This window comes from Onychomys torridus, chromosome 18 (assembly GCF_903995425.1).
Source record: "Onychomys torridus chromosome 18, mOncTor1.1, whole genome shotgun sequence".
Lineage (NCBI taxonomy): Eukaryota > Metazoa > Chordata > Mammalia > Rodentia > Cricetidae > Onychomys > Onychomys torridus.
The window spans coordinates 4421826-4449145 of NC_050460.1; the positions used below are offsets into that span (position 1 = coordinate 4421826).

The 27320-nt window shown below is 43.8% G+C and overlaps 1 protein-coding gene across 1 annotated transcript in view; it reads right to left on the bottom strand.

The window, feature by feature from the left end:
* Kif6 (kinesin family member 6) overlaps positions 1–27320 on the bottom strand; it is a 304808-nt gene that overhangs the window by 72648 nt on the left and 204840 nt on the right. Inside the window, exons 14-15 of the mRNA XM_036168128.1 lie at positions 24455–24563; positions 15668–15723 (exon numbers count right to left, since the gene is read on the bottom strand). Of these exons, the coding sequence (XP_036024021.1) occupies positions 15668–15723; positions 24455–24563 (165 nt within the window). The remainder of the gene's footprint in view (positions 1–15667; positions 15724–24454; positions 24564–27320) is intronic.

The following is a 27320-nucleotide window of genomic DNA, read 5'->3' on the forward strand; positions in this document are numbered from 1 at the left end:
TGTAGACCAGGCTGGCCTCAAACTCACAGAAATCTGCCTGCCTTTGCCTCCTGAGTGCTGGGATTAAAGGCATGTGCCATGCTGCCTGGCTCTCTACTAAGGATTTTATCTGAGGTAAATTACTTGATAATTTCATTCTTTAAACTGATATTTTTTTTTTTTTTTTTACAATTTGTAATCTTTTATGGCAGTGGCAGAAATTACAATGCAGGTAATTAAATTTTTTCTCATTTTTGCTAGGGATGGAATTTTAGATGAGATATGCAGCCTACCTGTGATGTATATATTTTTAGCTATAGTTGCTATCATTCTGGAAATTCATATCATATCCTTAAAAATGGTGTGATAACAGTGTAAAAAATGAGAAACTAATTGAAATTATACAGACTTTGCAAAGTGGTGATGAGAAATTGGCTGGGAAAAATCTATTCCTTAGAATGTAATAATGATTAGTTGTCCTGAAAACTTCATTCAATGGAAATTGGTTATGAGAAGTTATCTGATAGAACATCACTTTTGGAAGGCAATTTACATGCCATACAGATAATTTCTAAGGATAACAAAGTAGCATTGATGGATAAAGTGAAATCTTTAGAACTATGTATGAATGATGAAAACAAAAAAACTGATTGATCTTATAAAGTCGCTGGAATCATTTACTGTTCAGGAGGTTCAGAATCTATAGAAGGCAGTGACAAATTGATTTCAAATCTTAGAAGAACTTGTTAAAACTGATAAAAAAGAGTGTTTAGGCACAGATGACAGAGGTTAGAGGAGATTTAACCTCACCAGTACCCTACAGAGTTAGAGATGACTTGCCTAAAGTGGTGAGCTCTCCTGTTATGATGTATCCAGTTACTGTTTGTGAAAATCCAACAAATATTAATTACCCAAAGGATATGCAGATTGTAAATGGGAGTCTATACATATGAGAGACTTAAAAAGTATTAAGGAAGCAATAGTCTCCTATGGTATGCATTCAGCATATGTAAGGAAGCTGCTAAATATGTGGTCTTCCAGGAATAGAATCACTCCAAATGACTGGAATCAATTAATCTCAGCAGCATTAGAATATAGGCATCAGTTACAGTGAAAAAGCTGGTTGAGAGAAGTTAAGGCACTTGAACAGCAAGGTAAGAGTTGAGATTTTGAGATTTCTCAAGATCAGATTTTTGGTGAGGGCTGTTTTGCTGACATAAATAAGTAGGCTTACCTTTGATGAACACACCTTGTTCCTATGCCATACAGCAGCCTTAAATGATTGGGATAAGATTCAAGAATCAGGACAAAGAACTGAGCCATTTACTAAAGTCATACAAGGCTCAAAAGAACCCTTCACTGACTTGTTGCAAAGACTGACTAAAGCTGTAAGTAGAATAATATCAGATCAAGAAGCTAGACAAGTACTAGTTCAATCTTTGGCTTTTGAAAATGCTAATTTAGAATGCAAAAAGATAATTGCACCTTTAAAGGTCAGACCAGCACCCATAGAAGTATGGACCCAACACAGTCAATATTGAGTCTCATAACTATAGTGAGGCTTGGATAGGAGAGGCGATTTCCAAAGGCCTGAAGAGATGCCAAAGTGCCAAATGTTTTAATTGTGGTAAACCTTGCCATATAAGAAGAAATTGTACACAGGGTGCTCCTAGAAACAATGTTTCTTCTAAGAATAACCCAAACAGAAGACCCCAACCTTCTGTATTATGCAGAAGATGAGGCAAAGGCTGACATTGGACCAATGAATGCAGATCAACAAGAGACAAACACGGCAACACTCTACCATTGGGAAACACCTTGGGGAGCCTCTTGCAGGCCTGCAAGTCAAACGTGGTCAGGTCATTCCCAGTCACTGTAGAGGAAACTCCTCCCTTCTGGAAAAAATTAGAAGATCCAGCACCTATTGCAAAAAAGCCATACAACTCTGGATGATAGAATATCTTTGGAAGATGAATCAAAAATTCAAAAAAAACCCATGGAAACAAATATTTTGGCAGACTTTCATAAATGACCAAATCAAAAGCTAAGGGTACGAACAAATAACATTACAATTGAAGGTCTGCTGGACACAGGAGCAGATCTGAGTATAATTACACCAGAATCATGGCATCTGAATTGGCCTTTTCAGAAAGTGGATGTTTAGTTCCTAGAGATTAGAACTCTACCTCAGATAAATCAAAGCACAAGATGGGTTGAATGCATAGGGCCAGAAGCACCAATAGGAAGGCTGAGACCATATGTGGCTAATGTAACAGTGAATCTATGGGGTCATGATCTGTTACAGCAATGGAATACTCAGATTAATATTCCTCCAATCTCAGAAGCAAAAGTAGCCCAATTCATGTTTCTGGGAATAATATTATAAGACACTATAAAAAACAGTGACCAATCAAGCTGTACAAAAACAGGGGACAATAGCTGTTGATTTCTCAGAGGTACCAATTGCCCTACCCTTGAAATGGCTAACTGACAAACCTGGCTGGATTGGGCAGTGGCCTATGACACAAGAGAAACTACAAGCTGGTTTGGTTCAGCAGCAGTTAAATGTTCAACGTATTGAAGAATCTACCAGCCTTTGGCATTCTCTTATATTTGTTATTAAAAAAGAAAATCTGGAAAATGGAGAATATTGAAGGAACTGAGAGCCATAAATAAAGTGATTAAGTTGATGGGATCTCAACAGTCTGGAATGCCTCTGCCTTCTCTGTTTTCTAAGGGATGGCCTATTATAGTTATTGACTTAAAAGAATGTTTCTTCACTATACCTCTACAAGAAAAGAATAGGGAAAAATTTGCCTTCATGTACCTACTTATAATAATTTTCAGCCTGTTAAGAGATGTTAATAAAAGGTTCTCCCACAGGGAATGTTAAATAACCCCACCCTGTGCCAATATTTTGTGCAAAACCTGTTGGAAATAATTTGTGTGTAGTTTCCACAATCTATAATTTTACCATTATATGGATAATATCTTATTAGCTGATTCAAAGGTAGACACTTTAGAAAAAACTGTTCAAAGAAGTAAAGAAAGTTTTGCTGGGGATACAAATTGCTTCTGGAAAAAACAATACAAAGAGAATATTCTATTAATTAGGATATAAAATAGGTCTACAAAAAATTAGATCCCAAACAGTACAAATCAGGAGAGATTGATTGCTGACTCATAATGATTCAAAGATTACTAGGAGACATTTCCAATTTATGGTTCACTTATTGGGATAAGTCCTGATGAACCAAGTAATTTGTTCAGTACACTAAATGGGGACAAGGACTTAAATAGTCCAAGAGAATTATCAGCTGAAGCTGAGATAGAATTGCCTTTGGTGGAAAAGAAATTACAGAATGCACATGGGATCATGTGAATTGAAAGCTTAACTTCATTCTGGTTATATTACCCTCTATGCACTCCCCTACAGGGATCTTGATGCAGAGGGAAGATATTATATTGAAATGGATATTTCTAACACATAAACAGAGTAAGAAGTTAAAGACATATGTGGAAAAGATTTCTGATTTAATTTTAAAAGCAAAATTAAAACTTTGTCAATTGACAAGAATGGACCCAGCAGAAATTGTAGTACCTTTTACTAATGAGGAAATTTCCTCTTTATGGAAAGATAATGTATGTTGGCAAAGAGCTTGCAGTAATTTTTTTTTTTGGAGAGAGGTTAACTACAGTTATTCCCAAAGTGAAAGAATTAAATTAAAAAAAAAAAAAAAAGAAGTAGGTAGGTCCTTCCTTGCATTGTATGGAGAACACCAATCTCTGAAGCCCCTACACTCTATACTGATGCAAATAAATCAGGAAAAGTAGGATATAAATCAGGAAACTTAAGTAAAGTGGTTTAATGCTCTTAAAATTCTGTACAAAAGTCAGAATTGTATATTATTCTTATGGTACTAATAGATTTTACAGAACTCTCAATATGCAGAAGGGGTTGTTTTACATATTGAAACTGCTGAATTTATTTCTTATAAAATAGAATTAATTCTTCTATTTATGCAATTACAGGAAATGATCAGGAATAAGGATCATATACATACATATATCACATCAGATCCCATACAGGTATGCCAGGTCTTCTAGCACAAGGTAATGATAAAAATTGATTATTAATAGGAAGTCTTCTGGAGGCCTTAGAATTTCATAAAAATCACCATGTCAATAACAAAGATTTGAAAAAGAATTTCTCCATCACTTGGCAACAAGCCAAGGAAATTGTAAAAAAAAAAAAATGCCCTACTTGTTCCATCTATAACCAAACTCCATTAGTGGCATGAAATAATCCTAAAGGTATATACAGAAATGAAATTTGGCAGATAGATATGTTTCATTTTGCAGAATTTGGAAAATTAAAATATGTATACCATACAATAGATATGGTTTTAGATTTCAATGGGCAACTGCTTGTAGTTCTGAAAAGGTTGGTTCTGTAATTATCCATCTATTAGAAGTCACAGCCATCATGGGTATACCTGTACAAATTAAGACTGACAATGCTCCAGCATATGTCTCCAGTAAAATGAAACAGGTTTTTTTTTTTTTTTTTTTTTTTTTTTTTTTTTTTTTTTTTTTGTTTGTTTTTTTTTTTGGTTTTTCGAGACAGGGTTTCTCTGTATAGCTTTGCGCCTTTTCCTGGAACTCACTTGGTAGCCCAGGCTGGCCTCGAATTCAGAGATCCACCTGCCTCTGCCTCCCGAGTGCTGGGATTAAAGGCGTGTGCCACCACCGCCTGATGAAACAGATTTTTTTTTTGCATATTATAATATAAAGCATACTACAGGTATACCACACAATCCTACAGACAAGTGGTCATAGCGAGATCTAATTGTACTTTAAAAGAAATGATGAATAAACAGAAATGGGGAATTAGAAACCCCAAAGATAGATTGTATAATGTCTTATTGACCTTGAATTTTCTTAACGCTAATGAGAAAGGAACACCAGATGCAGAGAGACACTGGACAATAGAAAAACACAACTCAAATAAATTAGCCTGTGTACTTTAAAGATGTGTTGACCTCAGAAGGAAACCAGGTTATGTGTTACATCAGGGGAAAGGGTTTCATTTTTTGTTTCCACAGGAGAAGAAAAGCTATGGATACCATAAAAATTAATAAAGATTCGATTTTAATAGGAGAAACCTCTTGATGAGGAGAAGTTCATCCACACATGTGACCCCTCTACAAGTTGTAAGAAAACTCAGCAAACAAGGGTCAGGGCAGGGTTCTGTTTCTGTCTTTACAGGATAATAAAACTACCCATCTTCAAGAAATCAAAAGACCTTAGATAGCTAGATGTTTAAATTACGGTTACATCTCATTACCTAAAATACATATCTCCTTACTTCTAGAAATAGTGTAGTCCTGACTCAATTATAATCAAAGCTGGCATTGGAGTTGGAGCACGGCTCTCTCCTCTAAATTCAAGCATGTTGTTAAAAGGAAATATTAAGAGTTTCTGTCTCATATCAGAAGAGCCACCTGGTGTGGGACAGAAGAAAACCAAAAATCTAGGGATTATTGTTGTCAAAATTCTATTTCTCCTTGTACTTATTCTTGACTCTTTGGGAACTTTCTTTAGATATATTTGCTATTCTGAAATTTAGACTTTCCATTTTGACATTAATAATGCCTAAGTTTTCTGCAGTGAACAATACATTTTCCTAACAGAGATCTCTGAAAGTCTCCTGAGAGGGAGATGGGGCCCCACAACCTCAAATCTACCTGGTTCTTTTTTTTTTTTTTTTTTTTTTTTGAGACAGGGTTTCTCTTTGGAGCATGTCCTGGATCTCGCTCTGTAGACCAGGCTGGCCTCAAACTCACAGAGATCCGCCTGGCTCTGCCTCCGGAGTGCTGGGATTAAAGGCGTGCACCACTACTGCTTGGCTCTACCTGGTTCTTAATGATGCTATTGAGCCAATAAACATCCCTCAAAGATTGGTGTTGGACTATAAACTGTTTAGGACAGTTCCAAGGTGCTAGCTGAGATGGTCCACCATCTTATACCTCTAGCCAGAACTTCAGGTAAGTCTTACCCATTACTCTGAGACTGTCTACAAATGTTACAGCTAGTCCTCATGAGACCATAGCTTTACTTTTTTAGGATCCCGTAGAGATACCGTCACCCCTAAGCAGCAGGAAGCAAGTCTAAGAAAACAACACCCCGTCCCAACAGGTTTTTGTCTTCTCAGGGTTATGAATAATTTTCATCTATAAGGGGCTGGTTATACGTTGAACAGGGCTAGGGGTGCAACAATAAAATTTAGACTCAGGAATCCCTTTTGGAAAAGAAAAAAAGGGAATAGATAGGATAGAATAATAAGGTAGATTATTGTATATACTAGTGAACTAATTTAGTAACTATCTGCTTTAGATCATTTGCACTGGCCTGGATTCTTGTATATCGATACAAATGTAAAATTATTTTTGTATTCCTGTTTAAGATAATTTGTATATTGATACAAATACAAAACTATATTTATCATATTGTACATACATTCCTACTTGTTTAAAATATTTTTGTATATTGATACAAATGTAAAATTATATTTGTCATACTGTATGTTCATTCTACCTCTGTTTAGAATATTTTGTATATTGATACAAATTAAGGATATTGTCATATTGCACTATATAGTTCTACCTCTGATTTAGATATTTTTGTATCTTGTCACAAATTTGAGGTCATTGTCCTTATACTGTATATCTATTTATATATTATTTATTTATTTATTTAGGTTTTTTTGAGACGGGGTTTCTCTATGTAGTTTTGGTGCCTGTCCTGGATCTTGCTTTGTAGATCAGGCTGGCCTCGAACTCACAGAGATTCACCTGGCTCTGCCTCCCAAGTGCTGGGATTAAAGGCATGTGCTTCCACCACATGGCTGTTTATTTTTATAATGTAAAGCCTTAGTCTTTAAGCTATTTAGGTTGATAAGAATTACAGGTCAATATTCACCCATGCTTGTCATACTTATAGTCATATCAATTAGATTTTTTTAGATATACAGATATATATGTCAGATGGATATGTAATCTTCAAACACGTCATAGACCTAGAGAATATGGCATTTAAATGTTGTAGTAACTTACATTTAAATGTTTATGTAACTTCTGTTGACATCAGACACAATTGCTCCTGGCATCACCTATCTACTTCTGAGAGAATGTTGGGCATTGAAGGCACTCCATATAGAATTGGTCTTCTTCTTGGCAAAAATGGTCTGTTGGGCAAGAACTGCCCTTGCCTTGGCTGCTGACAGCAATCATGCTGTCCATTCTGGATGAGCAGGACACAAGAAAAAAATGACTGCTGAACCTTGCCAAGACAGTGGAGGACAGGTTTTTCAAAATTTCCTGCTTCTGACAATGGTCTGTTGGGTATTCTAGGCCTGTAGCCAAAAGTGCATACCCCAACATTGCAGAGAAACACTGGGTGACTGTCCTGGCATCCAGATGTCCCTGTCATTTCTTGCACTTTTTCAGGAGTTGCTTGCTTGCACTTCCTGTTCACTCAGGTAATATTATTTTCCTTCTCAAGTCTTTGATGAGATTGAAGACTTGATGGTTACAGTTCACTTCCTCTCGTATCTTAGCTAAGAACAAACATATCATGTACTAGATTTAGATTCTTCAGGATAAGACAGCTATTGGAGTAATCTGTAACTTGCCATTTACCTATGGTCTGGACATTTAGTATGTGTACCTTGCTTGATGTTGTTCTTGTTGGTTGTAGTTTTTGTTTGTTATTACCCTTTCTTTCTCCCGGACAATACTTGATAATTGTTCTTATTATATATAGTTTTGTATTAGGCTTAGAACCTTCTTATTTAGACAAAAAGGGGAAGTGTAGCGGGTATTTACTCCGCCAGTGTCCTTGGGCTTCTTGTCTGCCTATGTGGGCTCTGAAAAGAGAAGAGAATGGGGGTTGTGCTCTCTTGGGTGGTGAACACCGGGGCTGGTGGCATGAAGCAGATGTGATCAGTCCCCAGCTTTCCAAGGACTCTGCAACTGGATTTACCATGTCCTGTATTCGTGAGTGTATTTCCCCATTTCATATCTTAACAAATCTCTGATACCCCTTAAACAGACTCTCGTGGTATTCGCTTACAATACTGTTCCTCCCTTTTGTACTATGTCTTGATATCTCTCTCCACAAACACTAACATCTCTATGCACAAGTGCAAGCATTAATTTTATAGAAAAAAAAGTGTAAATAAGTATAAATAAGTAGTGTGGTGGATCAGTTTATTCACCACCAAATATCAATGTTACAGCGATATATTAGTGGTTCAATGAGAAAGCAGGGTATGGAATAACACATGGATAGTCTTATTTGTAAGTTATCTGTCTGTCAGTCTGTCTGTGTATCTCTATTACCAATCAACTAATCTTCTAGTTATCATCTATCTATATAGCTATATTATTTGTCTATCATATTATCAATCTACCATCTAGCTACAAATGCATGGAAGCAGATGGAGAGAGACATGAAATGGTTGCTAGTGGCAACAGCCCTCTGGAGAGATAACATGACCGGAACTTTAAGAGAGGAAGTAAAGAGGGCTCTTACATTTTGACACACAAGCAACAATCTTCCCCCTACTCCCATCATTTATTTTGTTTTCTGAGGCTTCTGTTATCTTTAAGTAACTACAATATGAAAATATTAAGAAGAAAACTCAAGGAATAAGCAACATAGAAGTTTTAAATTGTGGCTGCTCTCACTAGTCTGATGATACTTCATCGTACAGTGCTCTGGCCAATCCAGACATAAGTCATCCTTGGTGAAGTGCATCCCTCGTGTGTACTGCCCATCCATCAGTCATGAACTAACAGTCTTCATAGGAGACAGGCTATCACTATATTGCAGTATGTGTCTTTCGGTACTGTCCTCTCATTTTACTTCATGATGGTTCCCAGATGCAAGGATGATGAGGCTGGCAGTTCAGGGAGGCCCTGAGTACAGTACCTCTTCAAGTTCCTGTGTCACTAGAAGGATGACACAGACTCGTGCAGTCTGAGCCTTAGTCAGGAAAGCCTCCTCTGGCAGTGGATGCTGGTCAAACAGAGGCTTAGAACCCGATGAAATACTGAGATAAGGAGCCGCTGAGTGTTCAATCCCAAACATCTGTATCATCCACTCTGAGCCCCAGGGCATCTCACAGAGAGGGTTATCACGACTTGGGGCTGTAAGACCCGGAGGATGGGAGGAGCACTATAAAGTACTGTCCTCCAGATGTGGCACAGTTGATGAAATCAGAACACACAGCAGCTGTGGACACCTGCACAAGACCACACGGGACATGGCAGCAGGAGGGGCCGTCAGGAGTGAGAGGGAGACGAGGGAGAAAGTGATGGAGGACATGCTCACAATACACTGAATCCCAGTAAGAAACTGACAAAATATACAACTAGTCAGAGCCAAAAAAGAAGGATCCCTAGAACATAATAAATATTTTGTGAATGAAAGGAGAACTCTCATCCACATAGTTTTTATTAAAGTGTACTGTTACATGACTTTATTGTATTACTAGTTCTTATTAACCTTGAAATGTACTTAATTTGTACATTAATTAACAAAAGATCTTAGATAGGTATACCTAGGAAAAAGCTTGGTAAACACCCATGCACACATGGTCCGATACTATGCATTATTTTAGGGATCCACTGGGGATCCTGTGGCAAACCCTTCACTGGAAATGAAAAGTTCTCAAGTTATGTATGAATAATACATCCATGAATCATTCTACAACCGAAAGACAAATGCTAACCTTCGAGAGCATCTATAACCCTCTAAACCCCAGATCAGAGGGGAGAGCCTCAAGCAGGGCGGCCCTCCCCAGTGCGGACTCAGTCTTCCCTCCTTTCAGCAGGCTCTGCCTTCTTTATCAGCTCCTTTTCTTTCCCTATCAACTCGAAATTGGAGCAGATACATGCCTCTGCTCCACCCTCCCACCATGGGCAGCATGACAGTAGTGACTTCCTGTTTTCTCCTCAGTTGTGAGTTTTTCTGCCTTCTGACTAAACACTGATCCTGAAGCCCAACGGAAGGAAATGGGACTCAAGGTTCTGGCTCTGCTCCTTCTTAGCTGCAAGCAGCTGGGCAGGCTAACTAACGTCCCTCAGGTGCAGCTGCCTCATCCATACCCAGGGAATCAAGGCAGCACCACTGAAGTCAGCCACTGTAACTGTAGCTGGGACCGGGTCTCTCTGACTCTCTGGTCTAACGTCTGTCCTGAGATGCATGTGGTGTGGCGGTCTCCTTTGTTTACACCACAGACTTTCAGACAGTTCCAGGTTTTAGAATGTTTTCAAGTCCCCCTGAGTTCTCTTGCCTCTGGCCACCCTGTAAGAGGCACTCAGGCAGCTGCCTGGGGGTCTACTGTTTTCCCCACACAAACTGACTGGGCTGCCCTTCGTCCATGAAGGCCTGATTCCAATGTCTGACAGCATCTCTGCTTCTTATGAAGTCCAGGGGCAGACTGCTAGGAGGGAGTGCCGAGTGACTTGCATACTTCGAGCAGGTTTCAATAAGCTATGGTGTAAACATTGCATTAGAGGATGGGTCTGGTCTAGAAGGTCATGTGACTAAGTGAAATTGGTAGGAAACTGAGGCTGTTTGCATCATGAGTGGATTGGCTGCCATGTGAGCAAAGGTATCTCAGCCCTGGTTTCTCTTTTGGAAGCTACTGGGCCCCTTCAGCAAAAAATTAACTAGTGTTTAGGGTGGTCAAGAAGGAAGACAGCAACCTCCCTGCTACATTGGGTTTCCTGTTTAGCAGCACTAATACCCTTGCCCTCTTCTGCCTGCTACCATTCCCCTCCAGCTAAGGGAAGACAGGGAAATACCCCTGCCCTCCACAGAAATGGGGTCTCACCAACTCTTCCAGGGCAAGTCAGGAAGCTAAGATTAAAGACAGCTGATCTCCCTTAGGAGCATGCCTAACTCCAGGGGACCACCCACTCAGGAAAGCCAATGTCCCCCGGCGTCTGCAGCTGTCTGGTTGACAGGCAGTTGACAATTTGTTGTGGGCTTTTCCCCTTGATATCTAGACGATGGTATCCGCTGGTAAAGCTATTTCCGAAATATGAGACTAGAAATGATCAGGTCAGGGCTCTGTTATGATGAGATTAAGACACATTAGCCTCCTCCTGAAAGACTTGAAAGTGTTTTCTTAGGAGGAAAGGAGGCATTTTATTTTAAGACATTTCATTAAAATGGAAGAGGTATCAGGAAAACTGGTTATTTCAAAGATATCCTATTTTGAATCTCAGCTTATGTCATATTCCACAGTAAATCCTAAATGAATTCAATGCGAAAAATGTTAACACTAAAAAAAACTATAAGAATATTTAGACAAGTATCAAACAGACACTTAGCAATGAAGTCCTCCTGTTATTAGTCAAAATGACCCTTCCTAGGTGCAAAAACACAGAGGAAATCATAAAAGAAGATCAGTAGATGTAGCTGTGTAAAATAACAAACTATAACTGTCTGCATAAAGACAGAAAATATTATTGGCAAAACAAAGGGGCGGTGGATGGCGAGGTGTTTCTCTGAGGACCGAGAGATTAAGAAAGTAATGCTGGGCCAGCGAGATGGCTTATGGTTAAAGGTGCCTGCTGCCAAGTCAGATAGCCTGAGTTCAGTCCTGGGACCCACGTGGTGGAAGGAGAGACCTGGATTGCACAAATCATGTGAGCCACAGCATACTCACACATAAAACAAACACTTGGAAAACATGTTTTAAAGGGCATGCTCTGCGCATGTCATTATAACCTACTAAAACAAGTTGGCTATTGCTATTTCTTTTTTTGGGGGGGGGATACAGGGGTAGAAGCCAGCATGTAGGAGGCAGGTCCAAGAGTGAAAATCAACAGCTGCTCACAGATAGGACACACGTAAAGCTGGAGGCCAGCAGAGTCTCCCCCTTGATCAGCAGAGGGAGATGGAACTCTGAGCAATGATTTCCCACATCCCAAGTGCACGCAGGAAACAGTTACAAGGAATTTGGAGTAAAGGAAGGAAACCGTCCAGATATGTTCCTAGCTTCTGGGGTGTTTATATTTTCTGTTTTTCTCTGGCTTGTTGCACCTTCTACTACATTCTCTGCTAACTTTATTTTTAGTACTGAGGAGAGAATCCGGAGCCCATCACATGCCAGGAAAGCACTGTGCTCCTGAGCCACAGCCCAAGCCCTCCGTCCAGTGGTCTGAATGCATAGCAGGCTTGTGAGTGACCAGCTCCTGCGATATCATCTTTCATTGAGTTTCCTGGCTTAATGGAACCTGGGGGTCGGGGCACAGGTGCCTGGATTTACAGTCAAACTGGTTTTCCTACCTACTAAGGCAGCTGGTTCCTGGCTTGGTGTAGGAGGGACCTGTAGAGTGTAGCCATTCACTGTCCTTTGTTGCCAAAGATGTATTCAGAGGAGGCTCACTGGTGCAGAAAGACAGATGCCAGGACCCTAAGAAGTACAAACTGGTGCCCTAAGGCAGTCTACTGTCCCAAGATTTTGAAATCAATGGCATTTTTAGAGACAGACTGGATGGTAATAGAGTAGACACAAAAGTGTTTAAAATAAAATCCACTTGACCAGAAGTTGCTGATTACTCTGATGTGTGGGACAGGTACACAGAGATACCATTGCTCCCCCACAGAAACAAAGACCTATTAATTTTCAGGGAGATTCTAAATTGGTTACTTCTCCCAATTTTGATTTCAACTTTTTTCAAGATCAAAATTGATGTAAGCAAATTATTGATAAAGACAGAAAGAAGTGTGTGGGAAGAGCTTGTGTGTGTGTGTGTGTGTGTGTGTGTGTGTGTGTGTGTGTGTGTAATATGGGGAAGTGTGTTGTATGCCACCTTATTTTTTTGAGACAAAGTCTCTTGCTAAACCTGAAGGACACCCATTTTTGAGGTTTACCTCTTTGGCTAGACTGGCTGGCCAGCAGGTTCCCAGGATCTTTTTGTCCCGTGGCCATACCTGACTTTTATGTGAGTGCTGGGGATTTGAACTCAAGTCTTCTTGCATTGACAGCAAGTGCTCTTAACCACTGAGCTGTCCCTCTAGTACTGGCAATAGTTATCTATCTAGTTAGTTGGCTTCTTAAAGAAAGGAAACAATTAGAAAGTTTTACCATATAAAAATTAGATATTATTTGGCTACTAGTGACATAGAAAGTGTTCAGGAATCTCTAAGGATGAAACTCGAAACGCAGCTGTAGGTCACAATGTCAGGGAAAAACAAATTGCACAAGGACACAGTGCCTACTTGAACTTTAAACATATGTGTTTGTTGATGTGTAGTTTCCTCTGTGGGCCAATTACAAGCATGCTCCCTGGCATCTGATCCTGCCCAGAGCTGGGATGTGGCTGTGCTGGGAGGAGAGCTGAGTCACCACCCCAGCCATGGCATGGTCCATCTGTGCTCTGCTCCTACCTCTTAGAAACTTTAAGTATGTGCCCAGATCATCCCTTCAGCATTTTCTGCACCCTGCCATCTGAATGCTGTACTGCGGGCTTTTCCTGTAGCTAGACACTACAAGTGCTCCACAGTCAGGCCGGCTCTTCACAGTCCACTCACCTTGGTCTCTAGGGTCGAGAGGACTGTTTGAAAGGTAGTGGTGGCTGTGAAGTGGGGTACTGGCTTTGTTTATACCTCTGAACAAGCTGCTTTCTTGGCGTCACTGGAAGCTTAAATCTCAGCATTGATATCAGTTCCACTCAGTGTTTTCTGAGGAAATACAACCCTGATGCTTAATTGCCCCGGGCTTCTGATAGCATGTCTGGATCCTCTTAGTATTAATCACAAATACATACTCAGTCTGGATAGGTCAGGTACAGCCCTCACCCCTTAACCCCTTTGAGAAGGGGGTGAACTGGATCTGATAAGTGACAAGCAGGATGGGCAGGGTCACTGTTACATTCTCTATTATAAAGTCACATCTGTATACCATATTGTAGAAAGGAATCTGGTATGCGTATAGTATTGGTGGTCTAGCATGTATACATGGTTGATAATTATAATGAAATTCTTACAAAGCTCTGAAACCATTTTTGATATGGAAATACTGATGTATTGTTACACACATACATTCAGTAACATGATCTGATGGTGAGTGTGGTCACTACTACGGTGTTCAAGGCCAGGGAAACACCGGAGACACTCTCCAAAGGCTGTTTCACTATGCCGGTGCTGTCAGGTCTGCACCGTTGCTTGCCTCCACAATCAGTGGTGGTGCTAAGTTCCAGCTAAGTTCGTTTCCTCATCTATCATAGTTTCATTTCTGTCACTGTGATAAAAATGTCCTGACGAAAAGCAACTTAGGGGAGGAAGGGGTTACTTGTTTCAGCTCACAAGTCCAGGTCACAGTTCATCATAGAAGGGCGTCACTGTGGCAAGAACTTAAATACCAAGTCACGTCACATCCAGTCAAGAGCAGAGAGAGATGCAAACATGCTTACTTCTCAGCTCATTTTCTCCATTTTGACATAGCCCATGACCTGAACCTAGAGAATGGTGTCACCCACAGTGGACTCGGTCTTCCCTTACCCACTAATGTGATCAAGACAACCCCCACCCTCAGCCCAGATACATCCACAGACCAACTTGTTCTAGAAAATTCCTCATTGAGACTCCTTTCCTAGGTGCTATAAGATTTTGTCAGCCTGAAAATGAAAACCAGCCATGAGTGTAGGTGTGGCTGAGGGTCTAGCTGCTGCAGCTCTCTCTTGGTGCGGTCATATTGGGGAGCTGTTCCCTTGACTTAGATGGACTGAGGTGATCCTGATTTTCTATACTCTGCAGAAGAAGCCTGGGGAGGGGACACTAAAGTGGCTTCTGAGAGGGAGGTGGGGGCAAGAAGGAGCCTGGGGACCAGTTGCAAACAGGCAACAGCTGTCTTCTGGAGCACAGAGGCCAAAGGGTCCCCTGTGGAGCTGCTCTGACAGGGAGATGGGTCATGGTTGTGTTTTGTAGCTTCAGATAAGAGACATTTCCACTTGCTTTGATAAAGATTTGAGGCACATGCATTTTCAAGTTTGCCTGTTGTCTTAACATCTCCTTTCCAGGCAAGCTCGCCTAAATGGGGCGCGCCACAGCTGGGAGAGGCGCACCGGCTCCTTCCAGCTTCCCATCTGTGGCTTTGTGGATGGTGCTGAAGGTGCACTTGTGGGGAAAAACACCCAGGGCCAGCTTTAGGAGGAGTGGCAGCGCTCCACAGCCCTTGGAGAGGTGTGACAGCGCTCCACTGCCCTTGGAGAGGTGTGACAGCGCTCCACAGCCCTTGGAGAGGTGTGACAGTGCTCCACTGCCCATGGAGAGGTGTGACAGTGCTCCACTGCCCTTGGAGAGGTGTGACAGCACTCCACAGCCCTTGGAGGTACGAGGTAATGCTTCTGTAACTACATGACTACGGCAGGTCGAGCTACTACTGAAACACACGGGAAAACCTTCTCATTGGGGTATGCCAACCCAGTGAGCCCGGCACCAGCTCAGGACGGACACACACAAAAGTGACTTTCTTAATGAGGGTGTGTGTCATGGCCTCCTAGGCAGGGATGCAAGCTACACTTCGTGGCTATATGAAGAAGGCACACCACCACCCAAAGTCCACCGGAAAATGGTGAAAGAAGCTTCCAGAACACCATCTGCTTACCAATCTTACTTCTTGTTTCATTTATGCTTTCTCCCAGAGCCTTTGCTTCAGAAAATCTGGAGGAAAAAGGAAATAAAGGCAATTTTTATTTTTTGCTAGACATCCTTTATTATATTTTGGAAAAAATAAGAGATGGCTGAGAGGTTGCAGGAATGTGGTGAGGAAAAGGAAAACTGAAAGAAGCTTAGTATGGTAGGCCATAAATGAAGACTGAAATCTGTGATTACATCTACTATGAACCATTAGTCTACCTCACATAAAGTTTCTGGGTAGAGCATGGCTGGGTGGTTAAGGGCACAGCCTGCACTTCCAGAGGACCTGGGTTCAGTTCCCAGCACCCACATGAAGGTTCACAACCAGCTGTAACTCCAGTTCTGGGGGTCCAGCACCCTCTTCTGGCTTGTAGGGGCACTGCATGTATTGCACACATGTGCTACAATACAAATGTAGGCAAAATACCCATACACACAAAATAATAATAATAATAATAATAATAATAATAATAATAATAAATCTGTTTTTAAATTTGCTAATGAATAAATTTAATTTCTGATGCTTTATGGTGCAAAGGTACCAGAATGAAGTGTGGTGGTAAAGTTTCTCTACCATGACCCATCAGCCATGTGCTAACATTATAGTAAAAAAAAAAAAAAATTCTTAAATAACATTGACTTTTAACATACAATAGTATAGCAGAAGTCAGCCACTGACAGCCAGTCATGAGACAAATCAGATAAAGTTTTATTGGAACGCATTTACCCATCCAACACCACTTCATCTGTGGTGGCTTGTAATTACCACAGGTGAGTAGAGTGATGTGAGAGGCTGTGTGGCTTGTGGAGCTAAAAGGTTTTACTATTTGACCCTTTACAGAAAATGTTTGTTGACTCCTGTCACAGAAGACTATTAAACCAGATTTTGAAAATACAATTTAAGAGAAAAAAAATCACAATAACCCCCAAACCAGAAATAAATATATCCTGATATGGAGATCTGTCTAGTCTTTTCTCCAGCTCATTTTTACAGGGTGAGGTCATAATATATGCATAAATACATATACACATACATAATAATATATAATATATAAGATTTTATCACAATATTTTTTCACTTAGCATTGTAAGTTCTTCCCTATGCCATTAGAAACTCTTATATTTGGTGGGTAATCCATGAGATGGGTGTGCTGGTGCTCAGTCAGTGTTCCTGCTACATTTCCTAACAGATCTTTACAAGACATCTATGTGAGCCCAACCTTGTGCTGAAGAAATAGTACAAGACATGACCCATGGAAGGAATGAGCAGCTCTTGAGGGGACAAAGGCCATCATACATGGTGTGGGAGGCACAGCGGCAGGAGGGCAAGGTGACTGGCCATGTGTGTCACTATCATGAAGCAGAGAGAATGTGATACTTGACTGGCTTGCATTTTATCTTTAGTTCGGTCAAGGACCCCAGCCTGTGGGTTGGTGCCACACACAGTAGGAGGGGGTCCTCCTTCCTTGGTTAAACCTTTCTGGAAACACTCTCAGCAGACACACTCAGAGGTGTGTTTCCTAAGGGCCTCCAAGTCCAACCACACTGACAACAAAGATGAGCTACCACACCAAGACTTCATAAAATATTAGTTGATCTGTCTTCCCTTTCACCATAAAATCGAAGGGGAGACCAACCTCCCCCCCCAAAAAAAATCAAACAAACAAAACAACTACACAATATATGGACACAGTGCATATTCTGTCTTGGATAACAATAGCCACACTGTTTGTCTACAAAGGGGACTATCTGTGTGTAGTGTGTCAAATCACTTTGTGTGTAAGTTGGGAGTAACCTGGATTTGAAGATACACAGAATTTTAGAAAACGTTTTATTCTAGAAGTTTCCAAACACATATAAAACAGAGAGCATGTCGGGCTAAATCCTCCTACTTTACTGACCCAGTTTTCTGCTGTCCATCTTAATTCAACAGTCTCTTCTCTCCCTGTCCTCGTCTGCCCTCCCTGAATCTCACAGGGTTCCAGAGAGGCTTAGCTATCTCACTGTTTGGCCTGTAACTCCCTCATCTGTACAGCATTGCCCTAGATAAAGGGAGGGGGCAGGCCAGGAGGAGCGGCGCTCTGTGCTCTGCTGAGAAGTGGTAACATTCTTGCTGTTCCTGCACCTGTCTGCTTGGCCTGGGACTACAGACAGGGAGTTCAGGGACGAGAACTGCATGTTCCTACAAGGCTGAGGACTCCACCCCTGGCTCCCAAATGAAGGCTCCTCATAGGTCATTCTTGTCTTCTCAGTGAGGGCCTGTTGCCTTATGGGGACCAGTGCAGAGGCATCTGGTGAAATTCAGGCTTGATCAATTCAGCAGCCATTCATGGGGAACATGGACTGAACTCCATGTGCTGTGTATGAATACTGACCACCACCAGGCAGGACAGGATCCTTGTGGGGTTTGCTGAGCTTGGAGCTGGGGTCGTGCCCAGGTATTGGTGAAATTATTAAGGCCACCCATGTAGTTAAAAGGGAGGTTTATTTTGTGGGGTAGCTTACAAGTGAAGGGATCGGGAACAGGGTCTGGGAAAGGTGTGGCGCAGTCCAGTGGTGTTCTCCGGAGAACTCTGCTCGGTCTACCTCCAGTGTCCATGGTCCAGGAACCAAGAGCGCCTGCACATCCCTGGATCTCAGGTCTTCAGCATCCTCTCTCAGCCCTGCCTTGTAGGCGTGTTACTGAAGCCTCAATGGGGGTTGGAACTTCCAGGTCAAAGCTGCAATGGCTATCCACTATACCCAGGAAGCAGTCACCATAGACAACGGAGGCTGAGGGTCATCCTTCCAGCAAACGTAATAGAGAGGTCCCTGCAGATGGATGTTAGGGGCTTCACAACACTGCGGCCAACTTCCTCATCATCAGAGGGAATGAGAAGATTTAGGAAACTGAAGCAGAGGGATGAGACTTCTGGGAACATTCTTGAGAGAATCCTTGTCGCCCTTGGGATATGGTATCCAAAGATATGCATCTCCCAGGGTGAAGTAGTTGAGGAACCCCACACCTGGCTACCCCACACACAACTCTCTAGGGAACTCAGACAGTGACCTAGGGCTGGAGATGGTTTATTCTGGAGCCGAACTTGAGTGATTGCAGCTTGGGAACACAGATTTAAATTAGCCCCAGTTTATGTTCCAACAAGCCATAAATCAAGGCATTAAAAAAACCCACCTTGGCCGGGCGTTGGCGGCGCTTGGGAGGCAGAGGCAGGTGGTTCTTTGTGAGTTCGAGGCCAGCCTGGTCTCCAAAGAGAGTTCCAGGAAAGGCACAACGCTACACAGAGAACCCTGTCTCAAAACACCAAAAACAAACCCACCTTGGTGGAAACACCAGAGAGGAGAGTTATAGTTGGGTAGAGGGCTGATGGCCATCGGATGCTGTAACCACAGTCTCAGCCCTCCCATTGGGGCAGTTAGCTTTAAATTAATACATCCCAGCAGTTTCTATCTGTTTATTAGGAGGGCAGGTCTCACTCAGAGGTGTGTAAGGAATGGCTCTTGTTAGGCTAAAGATTGCTCTCACCTGCAAAATTCCAACCTCTCCATGTCACTGAAGTTTCAATCAGTCAATTTCCCTGTGTAGACAGTTTCTGTTCAGGAATCCTCAGGCACAGTGGGCAGGTAGAGGCCAGAAGTCTATGCTAAGTGTCTTCCTCAATCACTCACCACCTTATCTTTTTGATACAGAGCCTCCTACTAAACTTGGAGCTCACAGGTGTGGCTAGGCTGGCAGCCTGGTGAGCCCCAGGGGTCTGCCTAGCTCTGCCTCCTCTGTGCTGGGGAACAGATATAAGCTGCATGCCAGGCTTTCTTAGGTAAGTGCTAGGGACCTGAACTCAGTCCTTATGTTGTACAGCAAACGCTTTACTCTCTAGGCCATTTTACTGTGATGAAGGCCCAGCCTCCTCCCCCTGCATTTTTCACATGCTAAAGCTCCTTTTCTGTGAGTCTTCTCTGCTGAGAGTCAGGGGTCAGGGGTCAGGGGTCGGCCACTCCCACTCCCGCTCTGCACTTCTGGAGGCAAATCTTCATTTCCTTGGCTGCTAAGAGTCCTCAAAGTCGATTTCAAATAGGCATTCTCGAACAATAGTTCCCCAAGCAGCAGTGTGTGTGTGTGTGTGTGTGTGTGTGTGTGTGTGTGTGTGTGTGTCCCCAGCATCGTTTTAAGAAGCAGGGGGTGCTGAGAAGACTCTAATCCAATCTGTGCTTCAGAGTTATAATTGTAGTTCAGCAGACAAAGTGTAAATATAACAATCAAATGGAAAAGTAATAAAGGTTAAACTTGAGGTCTAATGGGAACACGGGAGCTGCTATTTGTCACGGGAGCATTTCCAGATGGTGCCGTGATTTCCCCAGCCCACTTGTGTTGCTTGTAGATTGCTCTTCCATTCTATGCCAGGAGGATCCAGCTGAGTGAAGGGGTGCGTTTCTTGGTTTAGTTCTCGTTATTAACCTCTTGGTTTCCAGTTGCAGTTCATCTCCCTGTTCATTTCCTCTTTTGTTACTTAATGGGGACTCTGTGTCTGAACGTTTCAATTTGTAAGGAGTCTGACACAAAAGAAAAGCTCCCCTGTGCTTTGCCTGGGTCCCGGTATTTACAGAACACAGAGGCGTCACTTCTCTTCCTATTATTATATATTAGGAAGGTGGCTCGTGCCTGGAAAATGGAGTTATTATGAATAACAATTACCTTCCACTGGAAAAACCTCCACTGAAGAACTGATTCATATACTGTGGGCCAGCGAAGGGCAAATGTTCTGTTAATGTAACATCTTATTTCTGTCCTCACACACAGGCAGCTGAACCTCCCCAGATCACTCAGGCATGCTAGGGAGCCCATGCTAGAAATGTGCAGGTGAACATGGAACAGAAAGCCTCCTGTTAGGTAGCATGGGGCACACAGGCATCCATGTGCCCTCCTGAAACCTCAGACCAGGCCTTATACCCTGGGGAAGTGCAGACAATCATGGAGGACTCTGGGCTACCAAGAACCAGGGATGACTATCTCTTGCCGTGGGCTACAGGAGATTACTTTGGTCTCAGGCAATTCAGTCTCAACAGGATGACACTCTAGAACCATTAACCATGGAGTTCACAGATGAGAGACAAGGGGAGTAAGATGGGGGACTAGCCCTCCGGTCCTGGGTGCTGAGGGCGGTAGAAGGTGAGAGCCCTGGGAGAGTGAGGAAACCAAATGCCAGCAGACCCCTGGTCTGTCAGAATTCCTCAGACCAACACTTGAGGGTGTGGGTCCTCCCTGCCACTAGGGAGCGCTGCAGCAAATATTTGGATGGGATCAGGATTACTTGAAGAGTATTTCTATGCCAGGGCCTCAGGGAAGTCACTCCTCAGAGTATCTGGGGATTTCCTTTTGTGTCTTCTGTTGGAACGCTGTTTGTTTGTTTATAAAAAGATATTTTCTGAAGTCCTCTGCTGTAGGCACCTGTGTGTGTGGTGACTGGTCCTTCTCAGCATCTTCGGCAGGTGGCCTGGGTTTGAAGATGTCCTGGGAAAAGGCAGCATGTGTGGCTGCCCCTGATAGTCATCCACTGACACTCGACTCCAGCTTCTCCTGCCTTCCAACATGGACGCACTTCTAGTGACTGTCGGATCTCCAGGCTGTGGGCTTGGATTGGAGCTGTGGAGTCATCTCAGCCTCTTCAGTGTGCAGATGGCCCCTGTTGGACTCCCCAGACTGTCTCCTGTAAGCCAATCTAATAGTTCTCCTTTGTGAGACGTATTCATTCCATTCCTTGTGAGTGCCAGTAATCTCTAACAGCTGAATAATCTCTGAGAAAGGGAGTCAGAGTGTTGGTCTAGAGAGAAGGGGAGGCTCCAGGTGGTACCCCACTGCCTCTCGGCATGAAGCAGTACCTTAATGACTTCAATTATATTAACATTAACAGATGTAGAATTTCCTTTTTAGAATGGGCTGGTCTCCGGCCTTTTCGTTGGGTTTATTGCTGGGCAGACCTCTTTTCAGAGAGCTTTGTGTGAGTCTTGTTAATTTCTTCACACAATGGCCAAGAGGAAGAAGGGAGCATTGGTAGCATTGCCTACTGTGGGCAAATAAGATGTGCTTTCAGTGAAATCCTGACTGCTGCTTAGGTTATCAGAACTCTATCAACTGTATGGAGAAGCCTCTGAGAGACCCACACATGCTCACCTTGGAAGGCCATGACCCACTTCCCCACCAGAAACAGGTCCAGACTCAAGTACAAGCCCAAACCAGCCAGGAGCCATGATGATTTTAGAGAAGGGGAATGAAGTACATCTGCCGTGTCAGTGGTTCTTAAACTTGGGTACACTAAGTATCATCGGTGTGTGTGTGTGTGTGTGTGTGTGTGTGTGGTGTTCGTGCACACACACGCACAGGTGTAGACTGGAGTCAGCTTCAGGTGTCATTCCTTTAGCACTGCCACCTTAATTTTTAAAATAAGGTCTCTTGCTAGCCTAGAACTTGTCTAGTAAGCTGGGCTAGTGGCTACTGAGTCCTGCGAACCCACCAGTCTCCACCTCCCCAGTTCTGGTACTATAAACACACCCCACTGCACCACTGCACTAATAATAATAATAATAATAAATATTATTATTATTATTATTATTATTATTATTATTATTATTATTTTAATTGATGTGGGGTTTGGGGATTGAACTCACATCCCCATGCCTCCATGGCAAGCATTTTACCCACAGGACCATCTTCCCAGCGCCTATGAATTTTTTTTTAAGGAATTACTCCTTCCAAGGCTCTGGATGTCAAGGTTGCTGAACACTCTGTGTCAGTGGTTTCCAAATCAGGTTGTTAGTGGAATCCATTTACAGAAAAGGGATGCTCAGTTCTGAGTGTCTGGGGAGTCGGACTCGGGCTTGGTTGAGCTGGATATCTATCTCCCAGGATCATTTGACCAGGGATCCATGACTAGTAGCTGTCAAAGAAGCCTTAGGGCTCGGTGGAGATCTGCCTTAGAGGACGAAGTAGTTGTTGTCTAGTTGACAATCTTGTTTCCAGACATCCAAGGAAGGTAGCCTGCTCTAACATCCCATTGGCCATATCAGGAACGTGTGGCGTGCAGGGAACAGAAGCACCAGCAGGTTTGAAATACCTTCTGTCTCAGATGCTAAGATTGAAGCCAGTGTGTGTGTGTCCATGCTTCTAGGGAGAGAGTCTCCAGTTCTTCCCAGACTCATTCTCTTCCTCCCTCACCTGGTTTTGGTCATTGGCTCTGATTGTTTTTATCCACCCCTCCTTCCAGCTTCCATTCTTTATGTGTGGTGTGTGTTGGATGTGAGTGCCTGTGTGTATGTCGGGGTCAGAGGAGGACACCAGGTGTCCTACTCCATCAGTCTCCATGTTATTCCTTTGAGACAGCATCTCTCCCTGAGTCAGAGCTGTGCTAGTAGCCAGCAGGCTCCAGGGATCTTCCTGTTTCCACCCCACACAACACTGTAGTAAGAGGTGAGTGGCCAAGTCCAGAGTTTTACATGGGTGCTGGGATCTGAAGTCAGACCTTGATGCTTAAGTAGCAATCACTCTTAACCAGGGAGCCATCTGTCTACTCCCCACCCCCAGGACTTCTGTTTGCAGGGTTCACTCAGGTGGATCTGTTTGTATGGGTCTCTGTTTGGTTTGGGGCTGGTCCATCTGTAATTTTTTGGAATTGTGTTCCTTCCTAGTGTTGCGCCTTTAAGATCTATCCTTGTTTATATACAAGTACCTAATCCATCACCCCCACCGCCACCACACTACATCCTAATCCATGGACTTCCTGTTATATTAACCGTCAGCTGCTCAGCACGGGAACCTGGAGTATGTTCAACTATAGCTAACTACAAGCAGTGCGGCCATGGAAGTTCTATATGCAATTTTAGGAGCCCACATGGGATATTTACCCCCAAATAGAATCGATAGTTCACAAGGTGCACACACTTCTCCAGACTGGGACCTAGACTGCTCTCCAGTGTGTTGGACATGAGTTGTGTTACTGGATTCCTGAGGCGCTCTGAGATCTGCCCCTGAGTTTGTCCTGTGGCCCTTCCCAGTCAAGTCTCCCACTCCCCCGGGTAGCAGCCATGTTAAACCTTCATCTCTCTTCCTTCATCTACTCCAACTCTTGATTTTACCAAAAATATGGAGGACCTAGAAATGTAATTTTGTCTACACATTAAAAAATTGTGTGTGTGTGTGTGTGTGTGTGTGTGTGTGTGTGTGTGTGTAGACCAGAGGCCAATTCCATTGTCTTCTATTACTTTTTTTTTTTTTAGAAGCTGACCTTGGAACTCATTTATTTGACTAGACTGGCTGGCCATCAAGCCCCAGAGAACCTGCTGTCTCTCTGCCTTCCCAGTGCTGGGGCATGGTGCTGGTGGCTGGAATGCAGGTCCCCGCGCTTACATAACAAGCACCTTATCCACTGAGCCAGCTCCTGGCTTGACTTTTTTGCTCCTGAAGATGCTGACGGCATTTGTAAGAGTTCTAGGCTGATGAGAACACATACAATGTGAGCATTGTCCGTAGAGCTAATGCTACCCATAGCCGACCCCTGACCTGCAATACTTACCCAGCAGTACTGGGATGTTGAAGCTCACACATGAAAGGAACCATAACAGGGGCACACAGGGAAATGGGAAACTGTAGACATTAGACTTTCCGGCAGACATTAGGCTGACCAGTTAGAAGGACAGCCCCGGAAGTCTCTGGACTGGCCTGCCTAAGCCTGAGAGAGGGGGCAGCTACTCTCTGACTAGAACTTACCTCTGCTTCAGAATCTGTTTGTTGTCTTCGATGGTGACACTGTCAGCATGGTCCCTCTTGAAAATTTCAAAAGCCTCCTGGCGTCCCAGGGACATCTCCTCTCTCATTCCTATTTGGAGATACAAAGGGATGGCTTCAGTCACATTATCAGGGCGCCATTAATTTCACTGCCACTTTATTCAGATCAAAAAGCTGGCCTTGGCAGAGAGGCTGTGGCCAGACAGGTGGTGCCTGACCAGAGGCTGTGCCTGAGTCCACATGACTCAAGGGGTGGGGGTGGGGCTTGGAATGCCTGGTCAGAGGAAATGAGAACCAGGCCTCCAGGCCCCAGATGGTGAGCACATCTGTGAATCTACTTCCTGCCATCGCTTGGTGGCACAGCTCTTCCTGCTTTCTCCTCATGCCCAAATTTCTCTCTGAATTCCAGGCATTTAGTTACACAAATTAGAGTCCAGATGAAAGGTGCAGAATCTAGAAAGTTCTGCATAGCTTCTAGCTTCTATTTAACAATCCAGCCTTACTTCCTGTGGCTGGTGAAGAGGGTCCTGGTCCTTAGCCAGGAGTTAGTTATATGTCCCACTCCAAAGCCCAGGGTGGGAGGTCCCGAGCTAATGTCCAGCTTTAACACCCTAATTCACCACTGCCGCTTGTGGGCCAACCCCCACATCTTGGCTCTGCCTGCAGCCCAAATTCTGGAGCCCAGCCTTAGGAAGGAGGCCCTTTAGAGGACACAGGAGGCTTCTTGCACCAGTTTCCCCTCTGAGTGGATGTGTACTTGGGTCTCTCAGAGGAGCTGGGGAGCAGGGTCTCCAGTGACTGGGTATATGAATGACCGGGTTCCAGAGGACTGCTTATTGAAATGGTGGGGTTACCTTATCTAGCTTGAGTAGTGGGGGGAGGGAGGGAGAGGTCAAGGGAGGAAGTGCTGCAGCTGGTGGAGGGGTGAGGAGGATGAGGAGGGGTGCACATAGGGGCTCTCCAAGTCACCAGTCAGATTAGCAGAGGCCCCACTCCTGCTGTGCTCTCTGAGTGATGTCCTGGGTTTGGGCAACACTCTACTGCCCTTCATCTGGCTCGAGAATCCACACTAGGCCAGCAATCTTTCATTTAAAAAAAAAATCAGCCTTTCTCCTCCCCACGCCCACATCCAGGAGGCTCTTTCTCTTCTATTTATCCAATACTTCTACTGATCCTTGAAGAGTCAGCCCTGGCTAGCTGTCATCCCCACCCGAAGCTTTCCCTGAACCCACATAGACCAGAGCCTCTCTCCACCAGGCAGTCCAGCAGACACTGTCTCTGCATATGGCATTCCTTTTCAGTGAAATGCAAATTCCTCCAGAGCCACATAACGGTATTTTTATCTGACCCCCTAGTGTTTGGTTCAGGGTCTGTTAATTTCCCAGGGCCAGGACTGACGTTCGTGGGGTGGCAAGGCTGATCTTATGGTTATAGGAACACAGCCCAGGGCTGGTGAGGTTCATGGTGAAACCCTGCCTTTGAGAGACACATTCTTAATGGCCTTCATGCAGCATCTCCTCCCTAGAAAGAGCTCCGATGATATCGCCTATCCTCAGCGTGAGGAACTGGACCAGCCCATCTGACACCAATTTCATGATCACTGTGATAAAAATAGCGACATGAGGAATGTCTGGGTGGTGACGCGGTGATGCGCATGGCACTCCACCCTCTTGAGTCAGGACTTCTTTCTGTCTCCATCTGTCCCACTCGCTCCTGGATGTGGTGGGAACTGGTTGTCATGAGACTCATCCAGTTCAGCTCGAGGGCTCTGCGGCACATCTCTCCAGTGGAGCCCTACCTGGTGTCCCCAGGCTACACTCAACTGTAACACTGTGTGTGCAGAGTTAGCTCCACAGACAACACACTGCTGCTTTCTGAGACCCTCAGGCTGCCTCCCCCAGAGGCTTCCACTCCCCAGGCTGTAGCAGGGCTGGAGTGAAGGGGACGCTTCACAGCCTGGCCCTTTCTCCTCCAGCTCCTACCGTCTTTGTTATGAGGACAGTGCCCAGGGCATTCTTGAGGCAGGAAGTCTGGGGAGAACTTGTGATCAACTAGACAGGCTCTGGGTTGTCCTTGAGAGGGTTGTGGGTGCAGGAAGGGTATGGAGGACACGTCCTTAGAGAATCTAGAAGATTCTACTGCGAAACTTGGAGTTTTCAGTGTAACATGACAGATATGAACCACTGTCTTTTGAAGACTGCATCACTGAAAAGACATGAACATGCCTGGGCTTGCCCCCTGGAAGATGGAACCAGGGTTCCTACCACCCTGAAGAATGCATTCTGGAGTTTGGGTGGCTTGACTGTGATGACCATGACTGGGAAGACACGGGTGTAAACAGCTGAAACCTGGCCACTGGTTTTCTAAGCCCTGGAGACAACAGGGTAGCCAACATCAGTGGCTTATCCAAAGGGGAAGCAGGGCCTGGATTCTGCAGACTTCCAGGAAGGCTGCTGCACGGACTATGCCACCAAAGGTCCTTGCAGATGCCTGAGGGATGGACACCACAAGCGGATGATAGTTGTGAGCTTCATCTCCATCTCAGCCTCCCTCCTGGCTGCCCCTGTCCTTGCTCACAGACTATGTGTACCTCTTTTCTGATTATAGATACACCCGACCTGGGGTGGTCACCCCCAAATTAAAGAACATTTTCCTCTACAGAAGAGTCCTCTCTGCTTTTCTGTTCCTCTTTGGGTTTAGGAATTATGCTCTTCCTCCTGTGAGCAGCTCCAGCCTTAAACACATGCAGCAAGGGAGCAGACTATTTGAGAGCTCACCTTGCTGAGGGGCAGATATCTAGTTATTGCTTCCCTCAAGAGGTGTTTATTCATCTTTGGCATGGTGCTAA